Source organism: Fundulus heteroclitus, chromosome 5, assembly GCF_011125445.2.
Source record: "Fundulus heteroclitus isolate FHET01 chromosome 5, MU-UCD_Fhet_4.1, whole genome shotgun sequence".
Classification (NCBI taxonomy): Eukaryota; Metazoa; Chordata; class Actinopteri; order Cyprinodontiformes; family Fundulidae; genus Fundulus; species Fundulus heteroclitus.
Window position 1 is genome coordinate 3,334,054 of NC_046365.1, and position 16,843 is coordinate 3,350,896.

Consider the following 16,843-nt stretch of genomic DNA (forward strand, 5'->3'; position numbering starts at 1 on the left):
ACAGTCACTCATTTACAAAAAGGCTCCGTGTAAATGTGTTGCAAACATTTCCATTTAAGTAATGTAGGACTCTTAATTGCAAAGAAGAAACTGTCTCATTTAGATGTCTATGAACCACGGGATTTAGTTTTAAGTTGGTGAGACACAAAATGCTGAAGTATTGCTCAGTTTCTATCTCTATAAGAACAAAGAAAGGTTAATCACACAAATAATTCAACACAGGAAGGAAAATGCAGAGTGGTCCTCTTAGCTGCCATGAAAGTTGAAATCAAATCAATAAAGCAACAACAACAGAAAGTCACATTGAAGATTCTGCACAGTAAGCTAGACATGGATTAGGCTAAGGAGTTACCAAAAAACATTTCCTTATAAACCTACTAAATCATATCTAATAAGTAATTCAGTGGTTTTCTTCAGCATTCTCACTTATTGTTTTTACTTTGGGATTAGTACGGTATTTTTGATTTGGATTTTTCTAACTGGGTCCTCTTACCATCCTCATCAATCTTTTGGATGGGCTCTGAAGGCGCCGAGGCCTCGCTGGAACCATACATGTTGACGGAATAGACTCGGAACTGGTACTTTTGGCCGTCTTGCAAATCAAAAACTGGGTAACGGGGTGAGTGCAGTTTGACGGCTGTGTTGATCCGCTGCCATGCTCCAGTGCCTGCTAAGCACTGTGGGAGGGTTGGGGAGGAGGGATGTGTAAAAGGTAGAGCTCTCTATGAAAAGCTTTAACTCAAAGATCTGGCAGACAAAGAGATTTAATCAAGGTTTAAAACAGCTCAAAACGTATCAACTAAATTAGAGAAATGAAAACAGGATGGATCTCCAATAGACTTTTCTATTATTGTGGAGTGTTTACAGCTTTCACCACAGAAGTTCTGCCAGTTTAGAGAAATGAAGGTTCAGGGTGCTGCTGTGTTTGGCACAGACGCTAAATGGTACTTACTGACAAAAATAAAAGGCAAAGGGGAAGCAGGACGCACCTTTTCAACGATGTACCAGAGCGGAGCTCGTCCGCGAGGGCTGGGAGGCTTCCAGCTCAGCACCACATACGCTTTGACAATCTCAGATGCATGCACGTCCGTGGGCTCGCCAGGGATAGTTACGTAGCCTAGATTTGGAGTGAACGCTTCTCAGGAATAAAGTACAAACAGCCGGAGCCAATGCAGGAGTCCCACAGTATTCACCATTTAACTAGATTTTTTCACTTCAGAGAGATTCTTAGTTTTCATGGGACTTTGCTTCTCCTGACAGAGAAGAGAAATCCATCTTCAGAAATGAAACCTATTTCATTCAGAAGTGATGATTGATTTGACATGTGCAGTATCGCTCTAACACGTGCGTGTAAAGGATTTAAGGAGCTGAGTGAGGGACTAAATCTGATTTGCGATCAGATGACTCTTCCTGTGGCTCTACGGTTCCCCAGGAGTGAATGCTGCTTGTCGGGACTTTGATGCAATCAACTGGTTTCCTTATATAGGACATTTTTGACCAATCTGTATAATCTGACCCAATCTGTATAATATGATTGAACTTGACTTTGTAAAGTGCCTTGAGATGACATGTTTCATGATTTGGCGCTATATAAATAAAATTGAATTGAATTGAATTGATTTACTGAGCAGAAGCAATGCAGGACTCCTACAACAACCCGTCGTAACTTGTGTTATTTTAAATTTTTATTAGAGATTTTAATCTGCGTTTGGAGTTACTGGCTTAGGGAAGAGAACCAAGAGTAATCAGATTTAGTCCAAGTTAAACACTCCATCAAAGTATGAATGGAAATGTTGAAAGAAGACCAAGTGGGAACGCCCAAAAATATTCTAAAAAAATTAATTTGTTAGAAATTCAAAGATTATCAAGACGGCTGCATTAGATATTAGCTTGGTTCATGGATTTTTGTTGAAATTTCATTGATCAATAATGCACGTTTCTTTCTTTCTATCTATCTATCTATCTATCTATCTATCTATCTATCTATCTATCTATCTATCTATCTATCTATCTATCTATCTATCTATCTATCTATCTATCTATCTATCTATCTATCTATCTATCTATCTATCTATCTATCTATCTATCTATCTATCTATCTATCTATCTATCTATCTATCTATCTATCTATCTATCAGTGGTCCAGGGCCCATGGTAGAGGACCACTGACCCGCTTGTTCTCCTCGGTCACCAACTGTGGATAGAAGGGGCAGGTCTACAGGACAGCTCTGATCATGACAGCACAGAGCAGGTCTACCACACCAGGCAAGATCCCAGGTGCAGGCTGGGAAAGAGGCCCCAGAAACCATCCAGGTGGAAGATAATGGTAGGAGAGGAATACATGGAACACCATAACCAAGCAGCCATTATACTGCACTGACACATCTGTACATCTCACGTGGCGGTGGAAAATAACCGAGCTAAAATCCTGTAGGACTTCCAGAAAAAACTGACAAAATGGTAATGAGCGACTAACTGAAATTTTTGACCACTGATAAACAGCAGACGATGTCAGAAAAAAGGAATACAAGAAAGTGGAGAAATACCAAGGGTCTCAGGGTAGAGGGAGGATGCATGAAAGGTGAAGGAAGCTCAAATCACCTCCACACTGGAGAATTGGCTTCAACAGATATCTGGAGAAACATCTCAGTCCAGATGTGTGCAGTCCTACGAACAGCAGAGATACTGCCAAGGACTCTCAAGCTCCCAGGCCTCTGGTAGAGGACCAAAGCTGACATCTACATTTTTATATCCAGTCATTACATCTTTGAGTGGATTCAATGTCAAATGACTCAAATCGGCAACCCTCCTTGGCCGCTTCACTGTCCTCTGAGCTCTACTCTTTTGCTTTTAATACAACTACTTCAACACTTTTTGTACATACTGTATATGATGTTTAAACTCAGTACTTAAACATCTTGTTAAATAATAGTATCTGTAAAAAACTGCCACAGCAGCCAAATAAAGAGCTAAGTCTGAGAACCGATTTGAGAAAACACTTCCTGATATGGCTCATTAAACATTGAATCTGAAATGGATAAAATAGCTTAAGGCCAGGAGAAAAGACATGAAAAGCAAAATATGCATATAAACGTTACAACGTCTGTCTGCCAGCAATATCAGTCCAAGCCTGTGGTTACATGTACTGGCCGCTGAGACACAGGTCTCAAATGTTCTTGTTGCTGCTCATTCGCAAAATCTCTACCAATAGGATGTAAAATAATATACAGGCCAGGTTGTTGAGTCCCATCAGTCCCATCAGATAAATTGTAAAAAAAAGGTTTTATTGTGATTTTCCTGATTGGGGTATGAAACAACGGGTGTAGGTTAGTGTTTGGTGATATTATGAATTATTTTAGGTTAAAAACAGAGCAACACTGTACAAAAAAGTATTGTACCCTACTGTACCTTCCAGATCATCATCCTTGATCACTATGTCATATTTCCCTTCAATTTTAATCACTGTTTTTGGAAAGGAGGATAAAACACCCATTAGGAAACGTTGACATCCTCCTGTGCTCTGGGTTTACCTTCGTCGGTACCTTGCAGGCGCTCGTTCTCTGCAGCATCGAGGGCTGTCACCTTGTCAGACTTGCGTGAAGGTCTGCTGATGCCTGCGCTGTTCACGGCTCTCACTCTGAAGTAGTAGGAGTGGCCCACGCCGAGGCCGTCCACCGGGTACTTACAAATCTTCACTGGTGCTGTGTTACACTGGACCCAGGTGTCAGTGCCAGCCTCACAGCTACGCAACGGAAAAGGAGACATTATGGCAACTACGTTCCTCTTCAAAAATATGAAGAACATTGTTGTTCTTGATTTTTCACTTATCATTGGACTTAAAATCTTTTTTTTTTTGGTTGGTTGGTGACTTCAAAGTTTAATCTTGAGCAATTTTTTAAGAACAGCTCCTAATCTCTCATAAAATGGGGATGAAGAAAGATCTGCAGACCAGCGATGATGCTATATTACAGTAATTTTGTCAGAGTAACATTTACTCAAACTGAAGAAAATTTACTTAGAAAAGACATTTGGTCCCACTCAATAAAATTTTCTTCAATAAAAAATAATCTTTATCAGTAACATCAGATTTTATTACTACTTCAGTTCAGTTAATCCCTTGGAATGAGGAGTCACCTATATTCATGTAAGAACTTCAAGTCTATTTAAAGAGACCCTGAAGTGTTTCAGGGTGCTGACTGACCGGTCCACAAAGTATCCAGTGATTGGGGCCTCATTGACGGTGTTGGGGGGTTTCCAGGCAACCAAGACGTAATCTGAGTTTACGTCATATGCCTTGACACTCATCGGTGCACCGGGAGCTCCTTTAACAGACGCAGGAGCATCTGGAAAAGGGAAGAAAAACAGAGATCTGTAGGAGCGTTTAAAATTAGATAGAAGTTGGTGAGAGACGTCAAGTAAGCTTGATAAAATATAATAAAAGTTAGATTAGGGTCCAATAATTTTGACATACAGTGGCTCACAGTACTCTAATGTCAAATGTTGATGCAGAGTTATGTCTTACCTGACACAAAGAGATAGGCGCTGTGCTCAGCGGTACCATCCTTTGTGAAGATACGAAGGGTGTAGAGTCCCTCATCATCTTTGGCCAGCTGAGGAAGAGTCAGAGACGCTGCACCTCCACCCACTGACATCTCTACCAGCTTACTTGGTTTCAGCAGTTTATCTTTCAGAACACAAGAGGGAGCAAGTAATTAATGATTGTCCTAAACCCACCATTTCTGAATAACTGTCCTTTAGAAACTATTTAAAGACAGATGGATGGATGGATGGATGGATGGATGGATGGATGGATGGATGGATGGATGGATGGATGGATGGATGGATGGATGGATGAGTGGGTGTGTGGATGGATGGATGGATGGATGGATGGATGGATGGATGGATGGATAGATGGATGGATGGATGGATGGATGGATGGATGGATGGATGGATGGATGGATGAGTGGGTGTGTGGATGGATGGATGGATGGATGGATGGATGGATGGATGGATGGATGGATGAATGGATGGATGGATGGATGGATGGATGGATGGATGGATGGATGGATGGATGGATGGATGGATGGATGGATGGATGTCTAACCATCTCTGTACCACTGGGTCAGGGGTGGTACGTTGGGGAGGTCAGGGACAACCACCATAGTACAGACAAGTTTGATGGAGCTGCCCTCGACACCAAAACTCACTGGGAACCTATCCAGCAGGGAGACCTCAAGCTTACTGGGGTGGATCTCGGTCAGGTGGGGCACTGCACATCAAGAAAAACAAGAGGTGGTGTACCATGAGAGTCGTGATACTTTTTTTCAAATTTTCCATACTTACATCTAATGTCAATCTAAAGGAGAAAAATCGGACATTTAATCATGGGATTTTGTGCAGCAGCACTGGAGTTGGTTGGATGTGTTCCACACCTACATCTTTGTAGGTTACACCTAAACCCAGGCAACCAGCCCAAACCACATGTACTCCTGAGCACAGAAGATAATTGATCCTGGATGGAAAATGTTTGAGATAACTTTGATAGCTTTGCTTTATTGGAGTTTTTTCTGCACAGTTTCTTTTATTGTAGAAGTATTTTTGCAGTAGGTAGCAATCTGTATTACTACTGCTGGTATTCATAGTGTACTCTTACCCAGACCAAGCTGACAGGACTCCCCAGCTCCTGCTGGTCCTGTCAAAAAACATAAAGTTATGATTTTTACAACAACTGCCTTGTGCATCGTCCTCTTATGAAAAAGAAAGACAACAAGAAACGTACTCTTTACGATAACCATGGCCTTGCTGGTAGCTGTACCATGCTGATTGGTTGCCACAGCACTATACTCTGCTGTATCACTCACTACACACCTACAGAGAAGAAAGCACAGTAAATAAAGTATAATTTAGAAATATGCACATGTTTTGTTTTAATGTGTATGTATATGACCAATTTGAAAAGCGTTTTGGACATACATGTTTAAGGATGTATGTAACTTTAAGGACATAATTTAGTCTATTTCCAGATGGTTTCCTTCTCATTTTAAGCATACCCGTGTTTTGTTCTGTTTTTCTATTTAAACATCCCATAATCTTTGGTACTTCTCAGTAGTGCAGCAAAAATTGTTACTTTACAGCAAGAAGGCTCAGGGATCAGATCCCAGCTGGAGCCTTCCCCATCCATGTGAATGTTTTCTTTTGGTGCCAAAAGGGTAACTTGTCCATACACACATTTGGCTGCATTGCTGTGTTGCCCTGTGATGGACTGGCAAACTGTCGGTCTACACCGCCTATTGATCGATGGAGATCCCTGCGAGGGTTAAATGAGGCCAGGATGGATGGAATTTTCATTTTCTGACTGGAAGAGTGCAGTAGACAGCTCAGCTATTACAGCAAGATGATGATGTTTGTGAAAACAAGGGAGTAAGATCAATGGCTCTCACAGGTTAGCTGTAAATCCCTCATGTCAGTATCTGATACAGCAGAGGTTATTGCTCTTCATAACCACTGGTCCAACAAGTGGGGGTGCTGGAGCGATGCTGCGCTAAGGCACGCTGGCCGAAGAGGAATTTAAGGCATATGTTGAACTACTTTGAAGCAAACTTTAAAAGTCAGGTCCCATTTCATTATCAGAACACATTTATCAATGTTCAGACTTGAAGCTGTCATTTTAAGCTCATCCATAAAGCCAAACAGAAGGTGCATACCGTTTTTATATTAACACTGTACGTTACAGAAACACTGCAGTTATTCAGACTATAGAGTATTTGGAAATACCGAGGCCACCCTAGCTGCTCCAAATGGATTCCAGAGACAAAGCAATACCAAGGCTACCAATTACATACACTTGATTAACTGTTCAGAAGCATGTAGACAGGGGGGAATGCATCAGTAATTACTTTGCCATCAGCACTGGCGCAGGGAAACACCTGGAGCCTAACTCGCTCGAAACAGTGAGAATGACGGTGGACTTCCAGCAAATACCTCTGACAATGTCTCATCTCACCATCCTCAGCAACACTGGGCCTGATGTGGACCACTCTGGCTCCTGGGGACCACCCTTTCTCAGGACCTAAGCTGGTTCCCACACATAGGCACTATGTGGCTATGTGTGGGAACCCTAGTCTATCCAGGACTAGGGTCAAGAAAAGGGCAGCTAACATCTCTGCAGACACCACACATCCTGCACCAACGCATCCATGTCTTTCACTTTAGTTGAAAATGCATATATTTCAAATTATAAGGAAAACTATTTCTATTTAGCTTTTTTTGTATATTGTACTTAAAGTTACTTAATTGAGAGTGAAGTGGAACTGAAGTCAAATTCCTTGTTTAATGAAGCAGCTTGACAAGTAAAACTAATTCAGACTCTTCAAGAAGAAACTGCTGTTCACCATCTTTTTGGGAATAAATATAAGTAATTTTCCAAACAGTTTGAAGATAATCATTTTCAAGAGAAAAATTATTCACAAGTTTCAAACATTTTAAGCCATCTGACAATCTTTCCAGACGTGAACGTCCCAGAAAAGTCAGACAGTACAAGGCTCAGAGAAACTGCATGAGTTAAAGACTTCCGTAGCATACTGTGTTTAGTGTGCATTTAGTGTGTTAAATGTTAACGTTTAGGGCCGGACGATTAGAAAAAGACTCAACAAGAACTGCTTGTTTTGAAGGGTTGCCAAGAGAAAGCCTCTTACTTAAAAAGATACTGTAGGAAATCTAGGGTAGAAAATTTGCATCTTAATGAACTACAGGACTTCTGGTTTAAACTACATCACAGCAGAGATATTTCACACATTGCAATGTTTGCTGAAAGAGCAAATACCTCATCCCAACTGTCACACATGGTAGTGAAAGGGTGATATTGTGGACTTGTCTTGCAGACATAGAATCTGGGTAGTTTGAAGCCATAGAATTTAACATCTACAGTTCTGAATATGCTCCAATCAAAGGTGAGACAATTTATCAAACAGCTCATTCAATACTGGGTCATCATCAGCACCAGGATTCCAAACCAAGCTGAAAATGTACAACAGAACGGTTGAGAAAGAGTCAAAACGTTGTAATGGCCTAGTCCAAGCCCAGAACAGAACCTGACTGAATTGCTGTGGAACTTAGCAGAGCTGTGTATAAACAACTTTTTGCAAACTTCAATGAATGGCTGCGCTCTTCCGGGCAGCGGCTAAGGCTTACAGCTCCACTACATTCTGAAATCCACTGCAATTCACTGAAATTCTTAAGCTGTATGCAAACGAAATTTCGTTCTGTACGCACTCTGTGCATACAAAATGACAATAAACTTTGTCTAAGTCTAAGTCTAAGTCATTGCGACAAAGAAGGGTGGGCCAGGTATCTCCATGATGACAGCTACTTCACGTAATTGTTGCTGAACGTGGTTCTACAAGCTGTTAAATCACGGGTTGTACCTGGTTTTCCCAATGACAGTATATATATTCAGGGAATTTTTTCAATGTCATTTTTGTCTATTTTTACCCAAAAACTTCCACATCAAAAGCTGGTTCAGGTTGAATGATTGGCAGGGATCCATTTGGCACTTTACTTTTTGGCAACTTTTACAAAGATCGTCCTGAATTGTTGCCAGGTCCATTTTATAGTTAACCCAACAACAGCTCTTCCCATTTCCTGTTGTTTTCTGGGTTTTTAAGCTGCTCCCACAGCCTGCCAACATTGAGTCAAGGGTCTTCCTGCCACCCTGAGGACGTAACCTAAGGACGAGACAATCTGCCATGACATCAAGTGCATTCCCTCTATAGAAGGAAGAAATGTGACCTTCACCCAAGACAGAACTATTTTAAGATGGTCCTCTTTCTCAGCTGTCGCTGCATGAAGTCAGTCCCCAAACCAACACAGTTCCTTCTCCTTTTGACGTTATGAAGCAGAATTGAGTTTTCTTTTGACTAAAACTACTGCATAACAGCAACAAAGTTAGTCAAAAAAAACTACAAGGGCACAGATAGAAAGAGGCAAGACGGCACTAAGGAGCTAAGAGGGGACTGGGAGACAGAGGGACAGAAATCACACGCAGAGGGAGGATTTCATGTCTCCAATGACACAAAGGTCAGCACTTTGATACGAACAGCTGAGCGCTCTGAGGATCACAGAAAAGGGTCGGGCTGTGCTGTAACCTGTAACTCTCAGTCTACTGTCTCCTTCTAAACTCAGCTCAGGAAAAAGAGTGCACTGCAAAAAGGGAACTAGAAGTAAGTCAAATTTTCTTGAAATGCGTGCATCTGCCCTTGATTTGAGCAGGCAACAATGATCTGCTAATGGAATACTATTTTTGCACTTAAAATAGGAACAACTCATCCCCATCGTCTTATTTCAAGTGCAGTACATATAATTATCTTATTTTAGGGTTCAACAAATCAATTCCACTGGCAGATAATCTTATTTACCTGCTCAAATCAAGGACAAATACACTAAGTTCAAAAAAAAATTATTTATTTTTAATTCCCTTTTTTTGGTAAAAGATCTGGCCTTTCTGGTGTAAGGTTTTTAATCTTTTCATTGATCGTTCTTTGAATTATCTTGAGGTTATTTCATCACACATGCCTGTGTTCTTTGAAGACTTCAGAGGGGTTAAGGTCCCAACTCATTTTATAGGATACATGGTTTAGGCAGCGGTGTTGCTGCATGATTCTCATGATGCTCATAATTCTCAAAACCTCTATAAATTCTCTACCAGCTTCAGACAGGACTCCGGTTGTCTCGCTTCAAAACGGCAATAGTATTTATAGTGAGAGGAAACATGTTGGTCAAATTAAAAGATTACTGTAACCCTTAACCTGCTGGAGGTATGCTTCATTTTGGACTTATCTGCATTCTTCTCATTGAATGCCTTTGAAATATTGTGATCCCCCAGTTCCACAGTTAACACAGCAACAACCTGACATAGAAAAGTTCTGCCTTGAGCTTGTTTGTTTTTTAGCGTGTAGACTAAATGCAGATTATCCTCAGATGACTGTACCTCTTGCATCCACTGTATGGACAATTTTCTGAAGTGTTTCCTAGAATCTTTGATAAATTTGGTGAAATACATTGATGATACAAATTTTTTTTTTTACATTTTAATATCAAATGCTAATTATGGTAGCAACCAATAAGGTTGTACTTTAAATCTGTGTACTTCAAAACTGATAAACCAACATATAAAAGACATGTTGATAGGAGGAAGTAAAATCAAACATTAAGCTCATTAACTGGATTCTTTAGTAGCGCAGATTTTTGACAAGTTTAATAAACTTTATTTGTTGCGTTCAGGGTCCTGTGTTTTACCTGCTAATGATCAGACTGTGGACTCCATACTTGCTCTCAATCTTGTACTTTCCTGGGGCGCTCAGTGGGTCGACGGGAACTCCTCCTTTATACCTGCAACCAGTCAAACAGAACGGTCACTGTCATGTTGTCATTTTGCTCTTATCCTCGGTCCTCAGACCTTTTCAACATCTCAAACATTATCTCACAGTGGCACTGAAGAAAAACGATTCTTTACATGGTTAGAAATAAAACCGACTAACAGAAATATTTGAAAGCGTGTTTGTTTTCTTACCATTTAACAATGGGCCGTGGGTTGCCCTCCACAGTGCAAAAAAGCTTAACAGGGGTCTTCTCCCAGACAGTGTGAGGCCGCAGGGCCACCAGGAAGTCTGGCATCTTGGGGATTTCCTCCAATAAATCCCCCCTCTTTTTCATCATGTTCTTAACCTAGAGGATGTGGGTGTAGACACAATAATACATGATTTTTTTAAGAATGAGAATACATGATTAAACACAGGCAGGGAGTTATGATAAAGAGCTGCTTCTTTAAGCTCTGTTTGACAGTTTGTAGTGTCTTATCCCTTAAAATAAAATAACAATTAAAATTGTTGTAAAGCCTGATTGGCCACCTTTACTCAGAGGGAAACTTGTATGAAAGGTGTATCCTTGAAATACAACAGATTAGGTCTTTTTTTATGCTTTATCCATTTTATGCCATGAGTGACCACAGTACAGCTTGGAGGATATTAAACAGGTTTTAACCATATTCTTATGCTGGTTACATTTAGCTGTGAGATGTAAAGCACATACAGCCTCCCCATGCTGACCCATGGGGTTTAATTGGGCTGAGGTCTGGATTGCTGGATTGGTCTGAGTTCCCACATTATTGATCCACCCTGTGATGATCCTGAGTCTTTTGTCATCCTGGAGGATGGTGCGAGGTCTCAGATTCTAAAGAGATACAGGACCACTGGCTCCAGAATCTCCTTTTGATGTTTTATAGCATCCAGCTTGCAATCAATGAAAAAGTTCTGTTTAACGTCCCATTCCAGCTCACACCCCATGGAAATACATCACTTTACTGTATATCTGTGGAGCAAAGCCTATGGTTCCTCTCTTGGGAGAAAAAAAAAACTCTCAGTCAGTCTTTAACTTTACTACCCCCCAAGAACTTGGTGCTAAGATTTGAAAAATGTTCCGGGACTGACACCAATTCATTCTTCCACTCTTAATACTGCTGCAGCAGCTTTCATTTTTATATGGGCCTTGTTCCTAAGGGACAAACGTGGCATGTTGATGCTAGGAGCTCACAAACTCAACAAGGCAGCAAGACTCATACACACAAAAGCTGTCACTCAGGTACCAATCAGGTACCAGTCATACACTGGTGACTGGCACAGACCCAGCAGCACGAAAAGCTCATAGGATGGGTAAATACCAACCGACAGATTAACAGGGGAGTTTGCCACAGATTGAGGCACTTACTGCATCCATGGATGCATAATCCTTAGATACATAGATACATATATACATATATCCTCGTACATATTAGTAAATGTGGCTAATCAGGCTTAGCAATGACGTTAAACACAACAACAATTGTCATTAAAGGGGCAAAATTATTATCTGCATAAAATCTTTGAAAGTCTGTGTTCCAAAGGCTATTATAATTCACAGTAGCCGTCTAGTGACCTGAAGTTTGGGAATTTTAACTTCAGTGGTCTTCAGAAAGACTCTGAACCCAAATTTAACAGCACTACTTAGAATCAGCGTATGAATGCGTGTGCAATGTGAGTGCAGATGTGGGACTACGTAGTGTAAAAACACCCTGAGCAGTCAGTATGACTAGAAAAGTGCTGTAGGTGCCGTCCATTTACCAGTTCCTTGACTACTTGCCTCTTTTTGGATAGCAATACTCTCCACTTGAGCTTTAGTTGCCATCCTCATTCTGTGCAGCTCCTCCTGAATAACAGCCAGTCCTTTTCCCACATTCGTGGTCACTCTCTGATACTCCTCAGTTTCCGTGGCAGCCCTAAAAAACACACATGAAATAAGTATGCTAGACTTTGCTGGATTATTGAGAGTCATCATACACATTTGTATCCATGTACTTTTTTTGGGGGGTAGGGGGGGGGGGTAACCTAACCCTGGGACCTATGCCTGATTGTTGGCTTACAGGCATAAAGGCGGGTGCTTAAAAGGTTTGGGGAACACAGAACATGGGTAACCGTGTTAATCAACACAGGCATCCAACTCTTAGTTTTGTTGTTTTTTCAAAAGGAAGTGAGTGAAAACTAAAGAGCATATCCTAGTAGATGGCCACCTGTCAGTAATCAGTGAGAGAACGCTTGAGTTCAGCATTACCTTCAGCTTAAAATAGCCCCGGAGAAAAGTAGTCAGTAAGAACTCACCTCTGCCGGGAAGGCGGTATGGTATAGGCTGGTTCTGCCATAGCCTCTGTGGCCTGACTCTGCACCTGGTGTACTGACCTGGAGCTTGATTTCCTGTAGAGATTAGATGTGTTTGAATTTTTGGTTTGCTGTACTGTACTGTCAGTCATTAAGGGGATCCAAGTATCTAAAAAAACAAGCTGTTTTGTATAACGTAAGAGAATGGGCTCAAATTAAAGACATCAAATTACACATAGCTATCTAGGAAAATCCTTAGAAAAGTCATGGCTATCTTTAACATGCTTTGCAGATTGTTACATGTTTGAAGTCTTAAAAAGAACTTAAAAAGGATGTAGAAATTATTCTCCAACTGCACTGCAACACTCCAACTGTAGTTTAGTTTAACTTAACTCAGTGTTAAACTAAACTACATCCTGGTTATTTGTGAACAGGGTCGTGCTCTGTGTCACATATAATCAGCTGATCAAACTGACACGATGGTTAACGTAAAAACAACAACCACTATTTGGACAATTTAGACATTTCATTGTCTTGCCCTAAATGAATGCAAAACCTAAAAGCAAGTGAAATCAGTGGTGATGGAACTGGGTTCATGTTTCAACCACTTGCATCAGAAGGTGAGGCTCACATGCTGGAACGAGCATCTGACCTGAGGCAGATGCCTTCTGAAAAACATGGCGACTTGTTACAGTTTGACTTTAGTGTCTAGAACTGGACCAAGAACAATCAGCGGTTCTGCCCTCCTCTGATTATGACAGAATGAAAACTAGCACAAACTCAAAGTAAGACTCCCAGACTATAGGCACATCATTGTTATGCTGTTCAGTGGAGCACACAAAGAGCCAGATTTGGTGCAAAGCTTTCACTATTGTGGCAGACTACTGCAGCAAAACTCCTACATTTCATTAATACAGCTGGAATAAGCAGCAGTGCATTAGTAGAATCACACTTTCACAAGTTATGGTTGGCTTGAGCTCAGGAGCTTCTAGATTATACAATGAAATAGCCGGAGACTCATCAGTGACCAAACTATAATGTTAATTCATGCTTTTAAATGACGGCACATCTTCAGTGGTTTCCACTTTTCATTTTATGTCAAAGTAAGAACATATAATGGATCCAGCTGGTTTGCACCAACAGATTATCTGCAGCAAAGGTAAATAATCATAATGGTACAAAAATAAAAAGAATCAGTACCAAGTAGCAATGCACCAATTAGGCTTTTCCTAGCTAATAGCGACTTCCTATTTCCATTGAGTGCTGATCTGGTGATTTCAATTTTGACCATTTTTTTTTTTCTTCTAAGCGCTAAAGAACATAATAATAATAATAATAATAATAATAATAATAATAATAATAATAATAATAATAATAATAAAAGCACGTGTCAGGCATTGTGGTAGAGATAATAGTCTTTAACTAGAAAGTGAAAGAATCTCAAAAACCTTTTCCCAACCTTCAGTGGATTTTTTAAAACTTAAAAAGTTCAAAGAGTATATACTATTTATTGATGTGTTTATAGACCAAATAATGGTTGGAATTCTTGGTTTAATGCATTTAATGAACGTGGAGGTGTTGAGGGTTGGGAGGGGACTTGACATGCTGATAACCAATCAGATCAGAACGATGGGAAATTGTTAAATTTCAGTCTCTGAACAAGAGATTGGTGCATTACGCTCTTGCTTTACTCAGCACACAGAAACAGAGGTCTTAAACCTGGCCTGGCATATTAACAATTCTCTTTCCTGTGTGAAAGGAACACTAATATAACACTAGTTTGTGTACATTACTGATTTGTCATTTTATTTAGTTACTGAGCTCTAGGAAACAAGGAAACAAATAATACCGTTCACTAAGTGCCTGCTGTAAAACACAGTAACTAATAATGCTGAAAAAAACTACCCAGTTATTTTAGGAAAAGAAAGAGAAAAACCCACTTGTATCCAGCCACTTCAGTCTGATATTAATGGAAAGGCAGCGGCTGTTTCATTTTGTAAGCAGACGTTTTTTTTCTAGGCAGATAGCACGTTCACAAAAACGGCTTCAGGTAAAGCAGGGCTCAAAAAGCCTGACATCAGTCTGGTCCTCAGCCAACGGCGCTACGCACGCTGCATCCGGCAAAGCAGCAGGAGCTTTACAGAGCAACAGGTACATTTCACCTTCATACCTTTCTGTCTGCTGCTTGACAACATGTTTACTGTGATGATAAGCATAATCAGTTTTAACTTGGCTCACAGCCTTCTTCTTATACCAGGGTATGACATTGGAAGCCATGACAGGAAAACTTCAGGGAGAGCAGGCTGGAAGCACCAGGGGAAGGGAGAGACCAAACATGGATTATCATATTAGAAATGTCAACACCACAACGACCGCCGCCTGAATTACATCAATGGGATTCACAGTTCATAAAAACGTTTCAGATGTTTCTTCGTTACGGTTACGTCTCTACTCACTGATGAGAGTCTTTTTAACGTTAATGTCCGAGGTCAGTCTGAATTAAAGGGGCATGCCCATTTCACAGGATAACAGGGTAAAACTCCAACAAGCTGTAGATATATTAGCATTTTAACCAATTTCTAGAGCTCCCAGCAGACCTCACCTATGAATAGCTTCAGTCGGCGGATTCAGTTATAGGAAATAAATAGGAGAATATTTATTATTAGTAACCAACATGCCTTACACCACTGTCAAAGCCGCTCAGTTAGATTACCAGTCAGTAATCAGATTCCAAAGGTTGTTTCAGAATAAACCGCAAACCAGTTATCCTCTATAAAATCAACACCAACATTAAAATTCCCATTCCTACATGGTGATATTTCTAATTGTATGTTTGGTGTGACTAATAAAAAAAACAAACAAAAAAAACTTAGCAACCAATTATGAAGGACTTAAGTTAGATCACACACCACTGCTTGCAACTGTCTCCCACACCAGGGCCATTTATTTTACCAGAACCCCAATTTATTCTGACAGCAAGCGAGCTATAAAAACCAAAGGTTACCTCCCCAAAAGAATTTTCCCTCTTTCTAAGAAATAATAACAAAAGAGACTTACCCCCAAAAATGAAAACAGCGCAAAGCGGTGGCAGACCAGCCTAATGCCGCTTGGGAAGCTCTTGCTGATAGCAACGAAAATATTACCCTCTCACAGGAGGAATGCTGTGCTCCTTCCACCCCATGTATGGATGCACTTAAGACTATATATAGCATTTACCCCCATTTTTTCCTTTTCATTCACAATCTTCTGTTTGAAGATGAAGGACATACATCTACACCTGCAAAGTAAATGAATGATTTGGAGGTATATTTCATTCGGGGACTTTATTCAATTTTAAGACTTTAGGACTCAAATCAGTAAAAGGTTAGTGGGGGAAGCGGATTCTTCATATGGAAAACCTGACCACAAAGGGACCTGGAGAACCCAAGAGATACCAAGCAACAAAACAAGACACCTTTAATTTTCAAAAGTGACATTTTAAAATTACCTAATGCCGGTTTTCATATTGCAGGCAATATTTTTTTAGAAATACTGAGCAGGAGTGGGCTCTTTGAGAATAGAAATATGAAACTAAATAAAAGTCTGGAGACATTTTTCCGGTGATTTTCTGGCAGATCGCCACACTCTGAACCTAATGAGACCTTTTTAGGTTTCTTGAGACAGTCTGTCCTCCTTGGCACAACACTTGCAGGCAGCACTCAGGTTATTTTTAACAGTAAGGCTTGTGTTGCAGGGAGACCTCTCCTTGATACTGCCGAGGAGCTTCTGCGACTATTTATTTCACACAAGCAAATTTATAAATAAATAATATCACAAGTGAGCTTAAAAGCAAACTTAATCCAAGAAAGCAACATATTGTGAGCAAAAGAGAAAGCAATGATGATTTGGGAGTGTTGCGCTGTCATGTTGATCCACTGATAACATGATCTCTGCTGAGGACAGTCGCCTGCAACATGAGCTGAGGTACAGAAATGACAGAATGATCAGATTTTACCATTGATCCATGACATTTTCAAACACAAAGACAGCATATGACAGTAAATCCTTAAATCCAGCATTAAAAGGAGTGTCCCTTTAACAAAAAACAACTGATCTCAAAATAAATTTCTTATCAAATTTCAAAAATCAAGACAGCCCTGAGCAACATTTGGTATCATACA

The 16,843-nt window shown here is 40.3% G+C and overlaps 1 protein-coding gene across 4 annotated transcripts in view; it reads right to left on the bottom strand.

Moving 5' to 3' along the window:
* myom2a (myomesin 2a) overlaps positions 1 to 15,910 on the bottom strand; it is a 34,720-nt gene extending 18,810 nt beyond the window's left edge. Inside the window, exons 1-15 of one of the 4 annotated variants that reach the window (XM_012869859.3) lie at positions 15,741 to 15,830; positions 14,854 to 14,986; positions 12,687 to 12,779; positions 12,172 to 12,307; positions 10,568 to 10,722; positions 10,294 to 10,386; positions 5,780 to 5,868; positions 5,654 to 5,692; positions 5,105 to 5,269; positions 4,523 to 4,684; positions 4,202 to 4,343; positions 3,543 to 3,742; positions 3,409 to 3,462; positions 990 to 1,117; positions 494 to 677 (exon numbers count right to left, since the gene is read on the bottom strand). In XM_012869859.3, the coding sequence (XP_012725313.2) occupies positions 494 to 677; positions 990 to 1,117; positions 3,409 to 3,462; positions 3,543 to 3,742; positions 4,202 to 4,343; positions 4,523 to 4,684; positions 5,105 to 5,269; positions 5,654 to 5,692; positions 5,780 to 5,868; positions 10,294 to 10,386; positions 10,568 to 10,722; positions 12,172 to 12,307; positions 12,687 to 12,779; positions 14,854 to 14,960 (1,747 nt within the window). In that variant the 5' untranslated portion in view covers positions 14,961 to 14,986; positions 15,741 to 15,830. Of the gene's footprint in view, positions 1 to 493; positions 678 to 989; positions 1,118 to 3,408; positions 3,463 to 3,530; positions 3,743 to 4,201; positions 4,344 to 4,522; positions 4,685 to 5,104; positions 5,270 to 5,653; positions 5,693 to 5,779; positions 5,869 to 10,293; positions 10,387 to 10,567; positions 10,723 to 12,171; positions 12,308 to 12,686; positions 12,780 to 14,853; positions 14,987 to 15,740 lie in introns of all 4 variants that reach the window. The other 3 variants (XM_021320173.2, XM_021320175.2, XM_021320176.2) reach the window with 3 other exon arrangements.
* Positions 15,911 to 16,843: the final 933 nt, after the last annotated feature.